Source organism: Nicotiana sylvestris, chromosome 5 (genome assembly GCF_000393655.2).
Source record: "Nicotiana sylvestris chromosome 5, ASM39365v2, whole genome shotgun sequence".
NCBI classification, from domain to species: Eukaryota; Viridiplantae; Streptophyta; class Magnoliopsida; order Solanales; family Solanaceae; genus Nicotiana; species Nicotiana sylvestris.
Genome location: NC_091061.1, coordinates 159,799,261 through 159,809,919, shown reverse-complemented (window position 1 = coordinate 159,809,919; position 10,659 = coordinate 159,799,261). Strand labels below are relative to the sequence as shown.

Genomic DNA, 10,659 nt, shown 5'->3' with positions numbered 1-10,659 from the left:
AAAGTTACATCTCCTCAACTGAAACACTGTCACAATAGAGAAATCCAAAGGGGGTTAGGAGTCAAAAAAGCTCATTCCAAACATAAAAGTACTCCTAGAAAATCTCGCTTGGAGACTATTAAATTACTCCCACTCCCCTTGGGCTAATATTCTCATAACAAAATATATCAATAACTCCCCCAAGAACAATTCTTTTATATGAAAGAGCTTAAATATTGATTGGGACATTTGCTCTAAAGGCACGGCCTGAACAATTGGCAACAATTCTTCTCTTGATATTTGGAGCTCACGATAGATCCCCAACTGTCAATCTCTCCGAAATCTTCTAATAGGGCCTCTTAATAAATCTGATTTAATTCTCACTCCTAAAGACCTCTATCAAGATAACACTTGGATGCTTAATAAAATTACCTTCGATATTCCTCCTATAGTAACAAATAAAATAAATTCCATTATCATTCCTTCCAGTAACATTCCAGATAGGATTTACTGGGGTGAAACCACAAATGGCTCCTTCACTACCAAGTCCTGCTACAAGCTCATTAATGAGTCCTGTAGCGATCAAAGGCACATTAATAACTTTGATTAGATTTGGACCCTCAATTGTCCTAACAAAATAAAAAAAAAATCTATGGCCATGCTACCACGACATAATTCCGTGTAGGAAGTACTTACAATACATTGGCATTAATATAGTCACAATTTGTATATACTGTCGAAATGGGGAAGAAGATATCAAGCACATTTTCCTGCACTGTAATATGGCTAGAAATTTTTGGCAGTCTATGTTATGCCAGCCACCACATATTTCCAACAACATCCTTTATGATCACTGGATGCTCTATTTAAAAAACTTAGAACCCCCATGATTATAACTTAATCACAATACCCAGCATGCTAAACTAGGAAGATCTCTTCCCGTTTACCATATGGAACCTTTGGCTAAACAAGAACAGGAACAACATCAACAATGCCTCACACCCTTTACTTGCCTCTACTGTTATAAAACATACCCTAAAATACAAGCTCTTCACTGATAGGGAAAACAACACTTCAAGAAAAATTCATCTATGCATTAGATGGCATGCACTTCCAACATGTTGGTTCAAACTTAATGTTGATGGTGCTTTTCGAAGAGGAAAACCAATCTCAGGAATAGGCGGCCTCATCAGGAATGCTGACTCAAAATGGACTTTTGGATTCTTAAAGTCAATACATGCAGACTCTCCTATCCATGCAGAACTCCAGGCGATCCATCAAGGATTAACCTTTGCAGCATAATGCAATTTCACTCCACTAGAAGTGGAAAAAAACTTCACAGATATTATACATTACCTCGAAAAGGGATACATGACTTATAATAACATTATTTTTTATTGCAGATGGTTAATGGTGAAAATGGGGCAAGTGGTTCTCAGACATAACTGCAGGGAAGGGAATGCAACTGCTCATCAAATGGAAAAGGAAGGATCAAGACAGTCTACCATAAATAAACTTTTGTATTACAATATTCCACAACCTTTTGTCGAGTCGAGGATGCTGGAGGACAAAAAGAGCGCATTGTTGTAGTACGCCATATGTTGTTTAATGTTTGTAAAAGTCTTGCTGAACTACGGAATGTTGATGCCATCCAGGGCATTTGTAAAAGTGGCAACACTACTTGTAATAGTGTTACGCTACTTTAGTCTATGAATAAAATGCTCGTATTCTAAAAAAAAAAGTCATTTTTTCACTTCAATTAGATTTGGATGATTTGAAATATATAAAAATATTGTTGGATTCCTATTTAGTGGTTAAAACTTGAGATCATTAGATGACGAGAATTTAAAAAAAACATTGCCTTAATCTTGAAAGTTCCTTAAAACATAATTGTTTATACTTATTTTCTAAATTAAAAATATCAAAGGAAATAATAAAAGTCAAAGATACTGCTCTAATCTATATATCCAATCAGATAAAAAGACTTATTCTTTTTTCAAATGCTTATATTGCTTATAGAATAATGTTAATGGTTTCTATAACAGTTGTCTTAGCGGAAGGAAGTTTTTTAAAACTAAAATTAAAAAATCTTACCTGAGATCAACAATGTCTCAAGAAATATTAAATGGGTTGGCTATATTATCAATTGAAAGGAATTATTAAAAGATATCGATTATACAAAAATTATTAATAAATTTTGCATCTAAAAAAACTAGCAGAGTAGACTTCAAATAAAAATATTTATTATATTTTTTTTTAAATTAGGTTTCACATTAAACTTTGACCACATACATACTTGAACCGCCCCTGCATCCTACCATAACCTTTAGTGGTGCTTTAAAGGTTCGGCAATTGTTTTGAAGTTTACTTCTTGACGTAGTTGCTCCCTAAACTTTATAATAATAATGTGATATACAAATAAATACTACTCCCTCTATTCTACTTTAAATGACAATAGTGAATAGCCACGAAGCTTAAGATAATAATTTTAAAAGGGAAATTTTTGTTCCTATACCATATAGGAAACTATATTACCAAATATGTTCATAGTTTGCATATTACCCTTCATTCTAATAGTATTTCTACATAATATATACAATGCATTAAATAAGGAATCATTATAGCTATAGGTTTCCTTATTTAGGTGAGCTAAAAAAGGGGAATTAAATATTTTCCAGATCTTCCAACGCAAATCACGCGCAGTAATCACTATCGTCTACTTCGTTACAAACTTCCAGTACTCTGTTTTTTGCGCTAAACTCTGTTTCAATATTTTCTCTAATTTCACAAATAAAAATCGACAAAATCTTCTATAATTCTTCTGCAACAAAAGCAATTATGGCGAAAATACCAATTATGCTACAATCGAAGGGGAATTGGGATAGCTATGGGAGACTTAGAGAATTCGAGGTCGATGGCATTGTAGTCGATGACGATGCGACTTATAGTCTATCGATTTCTATAATAGCACAGCAATTAATGATTGATACATCCGAAAAAATTATAGAAATCAAATACATTATGAACGAGCATTGTCCTCCAATGGAAATTAGGAACAATATGGGTGTTCGTGTATACATGGAGACGAAAGAGGAAAACAAAAACTTAGGATCATATCCGCTATGTATAACTGTTCGCGATTTTAATATGAAATTGAGTATCACCAATGAGAATACAGCTGCAGGTGTGCGATGTTATTTTTTCTATGAAATTTTGGTAAACTGGAAATGAACTACAATTTATCTACATTGTATCTACAAATAAACTACATATATATATATCAGTATGGATATCTGTAATATCTACGAAATTTCTACATTTATTCTACATTAAAACTACAAATAAATTGAAAAATTAATACTCTATGAAATACTGAATTTCAACCTTTCTACAAATTTTATACAAACTGGTGATAACAATATTTATATTTATTTTTATGCAGGTTCATCTGGAATCCTAAAGTTACTTGATATGCCAACATCTCCCGTTATATAGGAATATGAAAGTATAATAATAACAAATAGTACACCAAGTTCTATTGAAGTAGGACAAGTATACCAAGACAAGGAAACAATTGCAACTGCAATGAAGCACTATTCTGTCATGCACAAGTTCCAATTCAGGGTTAAAAGATCTAGTTCTAGAAGGTATGAACATATGAATAGTCAAATATTTTTTTTTAATTTTGTAGTTTATTTGTAATTTTTTACTTCTTCAGTTTTCCTTATGATAATGTTTAGCAGAATTGTAGTTAAATTGTAGTTATATTGTATTTATTATTATATAATGTGATTGTTTAAGCTAAAACAAGTTTTTTTTAATCTAAATTTTAACCCATTGTATAAAATCTATTTATTTTATAGCTACTGGCTAATATGTGTTGGTGAAAACTGTACATGACACTTAAAGGCAACTAGCATAAATGATTTTGCAATGTTCAAGGTCAGAAATTTCGACAAACAACACACATGCTCTTTAATGGACAATACATTCATACAACGCAAACCTACTGCCATGGTAGTTGGTAGCATGGTTATTCCAAAATATTCTGATCCTAAGACAATTTACACCCCAAAAGACATTCAATTTGACATGTTGTCTGAACACGGCGTGAATCTAACCTACATGCAAGCCTGGAGAGCAAAGGAAAAGGCTTTACAGTTTTTGAGAGGTTATTATGCTGACTCCTACAGCAAATTGCCTAGTTATTTGTATATTCTAGAGAAGACTTATCCGGGGTCTGTAGTTAAATTGAAGAAGACAGACGATGACTGCTTCTTGTATGTATTTGTTGTGATTTGTACGTCAATCAGTGGTTGGAATTATTGTAGGCCAGTTGTAGTAGTTGATGGGACCTTTTTAAAGTCAGCGTATAGGGTAATAATGCTAACAACCAATACAATGGATGCGGCAGGTACTGAAGTTTTATTAGTAGAAATATTGTAGCTTGTATGTTTTTTTAGTACTTGCAGATTAATTGTAGATATATTGTAGATATATTACAGAATAATTATAGTTTGTATATATATGTCTTCTTCTGCATTTTTACTGCAGCCAATTAATTGCTTATTGCCACATAATGTAGGTACCATATTACCATTGGCATATGTTGTTGTTGATTCAGAGCAATTCAAGCTCGCGTATGGTGAAAGAGCAAACATGTGTGTTGTTTCGGATCGGAATAAGAGTATCTTGAAGGCAACATCTATTGTTTATCCCGGCATGCCACATTATTCATGTATGTAGCATATTTGGACAAATATACGGGCAAAGTTCAAGAAGGGACATCTTAAGCTAAGTGAATTATACTTTGCCACGGCGCGGTCATACACACTTGATGAATTTAATGAAAGGATGTCAAAGATTGAGGAGATTGACCCCCGTGTTAAAGCATACTTATACGATATTGGATATCATAAATGGTCTCGAGTACATGCAATGGTGAACAAAACTTGGACTATGACATCAAATATTGCAGAGTCGTTGAATGTTGTAACAAAATATACAAGAGAACTGCCGATAGTAGAACTATTAGAGTATATGAGGACCCTTCTTGAACGTTGGACGAAAGAAAAATTATTGAAAGTAAAGGGTACATTTACATATCTTGGATACAAATTCAACAAAGAGTTGGATGACAACAGAACATTATCGCACAAGCTTAGAGTAAGATTTGATTATTTATTGAATCAAATTCATAAACTGCTCAATGTAGTTTTTTTTGTAGATATTTTGATCTTAACCATATATGAATTGTTTTTTGTTTGTAATGTACTCGTAGGTGAGAGCTTCAGCAGACTACATCCATACAGTAATAGATGGTGTGAGGCGCTATATTGTTTGTCTTGAAAACAAGAAATGTAGTTGTGGACAATTCCAGCTTGATGAACTACCTTGTCCACATGCTTTGGCTGCTTTAAGACAAAGGGATGAGTCCTTTGAAGAATATTGTTCTCCTTATTACACAAGGGCGAACCTCTTGCGTACGTATGAAATACCAGTAAATCCGATGTCTGATGAAAGTAAATGGAATGTGCCACAACATATAACTGAAGAAGTAGTAAATCCACCTAAAGGAGGGAAAAGGTAGCCAGGAAGACCTCAAAAAGAAAGATACAAATCATATGATGAAATAAATTCAAAGAAGTACAAGGTTCCATGCGGCAACTGCGAAGGAGAAGGGCATAACAAAAGATCTTGCAAGAATGTACCCAAAATAAAATAAAATTCTATGTAGTTAACAGAATATTTGATGAAAATTTGTTGGTTAGTTCTAGATAACAGATGTTGATGTATAATCGTTGATTTTTTTAAAGATCATAATGTAGTTAGTTAGGATGTTTCTATAATGAGATAATACTTTCATATATTGATTTGTTTATGAATGTTTTCTATATATAATCTATAACTCTTTTACTATATATGGAATCCTTTACATAGTTGCTAATGTATTTTTGCAGTTTATCTACAATAAAACTACTAAAAAAAATATATTATCGGGAATTACAGAGTATATACATTATAAATCTGTAGGAAAGTAGTTAAAAATCAAACCATATTGTAGATGAAGTATTGTTTACATTTAACAAAATAAATATAAAAGAAACAAAACACATTGTTATAATAATCTACAAAATATCTACAAATACAACTACAAAAAAACTACAAATATTTGTAGCTGACATAATATATAGATTAAAATTCTGGTAGAAAGAAGCTTTATGGTGGAAATAATATAGATCAGAATAACTATAAAATTTCAGTTGGAAAGGATTTAAATGCTAAAAATAATGAATATCAAGTATTGTAAAGATTCAACAAGTGAATATAAACCCAACAAAATGTTTCCATTTGAACTATAATACTGGATAAGGAAAAAAAACAAAGGCTACTATAATTATACACAAGTCTGCTACAATTAAAACATACTAAAATGTTCAAAAAATTGTCTACCATCTTTCTTATAAACTAGCATCAACTACACAATTGTACTACATGTTCCAATCAAAAGATTACAACTACTTCTTCTTCCTCTGGACTCGTGTTTTCTCATTCAAAGCTGGTGCACCTTTCCTCGCCAATTTGCTTGTCACCTTACTATCACTAATTGCCCCAAGTTCCTGCTTCTTTCTAGCATAGTCCCAAAGTAGCGCTCCATAGTGTCTACGGTGTTGGTCAATATCAGAAAGGTCTTCTGGGGGAATTGATAATTCTCCAATACTAACATACTCTGCAAAGGCAGCAACAAATACACCACAATCGCTGCAAAAAGATAACAAAATATCAATATTTACCAAACCATCAGGAAAAAAATGGTTAAATGTATAGAAAGAAAGAAGATTTTCGTTACAGTGATCCTTCTTTTTGTTGTGGTATCTCTCCAACTATCTGAATGTTAAGAGGGTCGGTAACATCTTTCTCAATGTATGCTTTTGTATTCTTGAAGTTGATGTCTTTCCGCTTCCCATAAAACCCGGTGCATGAAAAATACAAAGGGATAATAATAGAAAACTTGTCGACACAAGATTCAACAATAGGGTGATTGTGTGAAGAGACCATGGAATCATACGCATAAAGACACCTTTCTGCAATGTCAAAAACAACCAACACCCAGTGGAATTTTTCTACAATGTTGACGGGCATGATGACATAATCAACTTCATCCATGCAACATTTACAAGTAGTCTATACCCCAATATATATTCTGCTACAACATCCTGGGGTTTGACTACAGAAAACTTCTTTTCTTGAGGAGAATTTTGAACTTTTCATAAATCTGATCAATCCTAGTCTTGAAAACACAATCTGTTGTAGTAAATCTGGTGTTGTTGGGGAGGCCATACTTGCCTCTTTTTCTCAAGTAATACATTATAACATTAATGTATTGCAACAAAAACAGATTGCATTTATACTACATGTTATCTCAAAAAATCTACACAAAACTACAAACTAGATATAATACATCTACAATCAAAATACAAAGAATCTATTCATTCAGAAAATACAAAGTATCTACAATTTATCTACAAAAAAACAACAAATTAAATACATTGAATATTACTGAGTCGTTAATGACTTGTCCTGGGTGTGCAAGGGAAAAGAACCACTCCTTCTTGTCAACCTTTTCAACTTCAAGATCCAACCATGGCTTAATTTGGTTGTCCTTGATAGAATACGGAGCCTTCCTCTAATATAAACCAATAGAAATTTAAATTAAATTGTTTAATGAAGTGGATGTGTAAAAGATGAATATAGGAATATAAGTGTCAAATTGTGCAACCTAACCTCTTTAAACGTGTGTCGGTACCGTTGTATAACCACTTATGGAATTGATCCAACAACTTAGGGTCTAGATTTTGACCAATAACACTAGTAAACGGGTGCTTGAGGTGGAATATTAGAGGTCCAACCGAGGTACTGCCACCAGAAGAGTATAAAGGGAGAAATGGTGATCGGGCATACTTTTCCGGCTGCCTTGTTCTACCTTGATGCACGGGTGTTGTTTCATCTTGTATAGGCTAGCCGAACTTAACCAACTGGGAGAAGTTATCAGGCAGCTCAAAATCATCAAGCGTAACCTCCTTCTTCTCACCTCCGGATTCTTCTGAATCACCTACATTCACAAACTGTGCCTCTTCACCTACATTGTCATCTTCTGTGTACTGTTGTTCTATTTGAGCTGCTACTGTTACTCCGTGAATTGGAGATTGTGCATGCAGATCTTCCCTCTCTGAAACACCATGTATATATAACTTAATAGAATGGTAAACATATTGAAACAAAAAGAAAATATCTCTGAAAACAATTTCAAACCTGCATTCTCTTCATCAACAGCTCCTTCAAAATGTGTATATAAATCAACACGTGCTGGATGATTTTCTTCACCATGCGCACATTCAACATGTTTTGTTTTTTTTTCATTAAAAATATTAAATAATACTGGATAGTATTGGCTTGACAATTTATGAAGATATGAAGGTGTATCATAATATGTACATAAATCAGTATTGCTGTGTAAATAAGCTGGAATTAATTGTGTATATTGTGTATATATAATGTAGACAAATTGTAGTCATGTTGCAGATATTTTGTAGTTATTTTGTACATGTTGTGTATGTAATTGTAGATATATTGAAGATATATTGTAGATACCTATTTTATTGGGGCTGACCTGCACTGTTTCACCACTATTAAACTGAAATTGCTGATTGTTCTTGTCTTTTGGTTGGTCAGTATTTTTGGTTGAACTCCCAGCAAACTGTAAGTTTTATATTAGTTAGGATATATATTTTAGAGGTGACATAAATAGTAACTATTTATTAATATGATTAAGATTCAAATGTTACCTTTGCATCAACTTGATCATTTGGATTGTTTATCACCTGCAAAACAGTCTTGATTGATTCCTTTATTAGGTCTCGAAGGCTATCTAGTTCTTCAAATACATCTTCCCTAAGTTTTTCAAGCTTTTCATCGACCTGCATAATTAAAAAATACATAGTTACCTTTATAAATATGTATTAAAATACAGATACACTATTATATAAAAATCAGAATGCTTTATTAGGACTACATGTTACCATCTCAACACCTCTTTTTAACTTTTTTATTTTACGAAGAATAGACTCTTTTTCCTCTTTTCCAATTGATTCTTTGGGTTCCAATGGAGGGGCATCAACTTTTGGATTCTCAGAAACATGTTCCACCTCTTCAATTGTGTACTCAACTTTATCAGGCAAAGACATCACTGAAAGTCTTCAGGTGATTCATTTATGTTGGTGAACTGAATGATAAAAAAAAAAATTAGCTTGTTTGAGGCAGAATATGTATACAAAATGTAGATATTTTGTAGATATATTGTATTATAATGAATAAAGACCATTTACCTTCATCCATTCAGGCTTGATCATTTTGTCTTCAATTGCAGCTAACCAAATCTGACCTTTAGGAGCTGACCAATTTAGTATGCGAGGGATTGAATTAGAAATCTTTGTAGCTATATCAATGTTGACGGATGAGTAACACTCATACAACCATACTTGCATGGCTAGTGGGAATCCTCGAATGAGATAAGAATGAACGAAAGGATTTAGCATGTGCCTAACAGATCCAATCAGGTGTCTGTAAGACTGAACACCCCATGGAAATGACTCATACTGACCGGATTCAACCAAATAAAACCTAAAATGATCTACCAACCCAATATGGTCTCTCTCTCTGAAGGACAAATGAAGTATTCTATGAGATATAGAATACATAACTTAATTGCATCCTCATCATTGACCCAGCTTTTGGTTGTTACTATCTGTTTTAGGTATGTCTTCTCCACTTTTACTTTGTTTGGAAAGTAGCTACTCATTAACTTACTGACATAACTAGGAGTGTAACCAAAGTCTGTCACCTTTTAACTCAGCTGCAAACTCTCTCAATACAAAATTTAACCTCTCACCTTTTAACTCAGCTGAAAAATAGGAAGCATCAGATGATTTCAATTCATACTTCATAAGAAGATGAATAGCTTGATTTTGCATGCATAAATTGGGAAATGACAGTAAATAACCAAAACATGTCTTCTTGAACAGCTTCAAACCATTTGGAGACAAAAGCGCTATAATTTGGCTAGGAATGCTAGGGTCACATAATGTCTGGAATCTAAGCACCCCATAATCAACATTATGGGATGCAAAAAAATATCCATTCTGCAAAATTCAACAAATGTAATTTAACATTAATACAGTAACTAAAAAGCACTGATACATTTGTATGTTTCTACAAAATAACTTCAAAATTATACAATATAACAACAATGTTAAAATAGATCAACAAATCTACAATTAAACTACAAAATTAAGACAAATAATCTCACATTATTTCAGTGCTTAAAAACATAGATACATATGCAATTTATATATTCTACAAAAATCTACAAATCAAAAAAACCATAGAGTTGTAGATTTTTACCAACTAAAACAGGCGAAATAAGTAGTGAAGAAATTAAAAAATTCTTACCTTCACCAGTGAGTGTTTTCGAACATCTTGAGGAGTTTTAACACCAGGGGCTTTTTTTGGATTTTCTTCTTTTTGGGAGTTTTTGAACTAGGAGCCACCTGAGCTTTCTTTTCAGGTTTACTGATAGGCACATCTTCTATAAAATCATCATCTATAACTATCCCTTTTCGT

At 32.8% G+C, this 10,659-nt stretch overlaps 1 protein-coding gene across 1 annotated transcript; it reads left to right on the top strand.

Moving 5' to 3' along the window:
* Positions 1-3,993: 3,993 nt before the first annotated feature.
* Positions 3,994-5,569, top strand: LOC104241790 (uncharacterized). The gene is made up of 4 exons (XM_070147193.1): positions 3,994-4,393; positions 4,565-4,644; positions 4,726-5,145; positions 5,261-5,569. Exons 1-4 carry the CDS (start codon positions 3,994-3,996, stop codon positions 5,567-5,569), a joined length of 1,209 nt encoding a protein of 402 aa, XP_070003294.1.
* Positions 5,570-10,659: the final 5,090 nt, after the last annotated feature.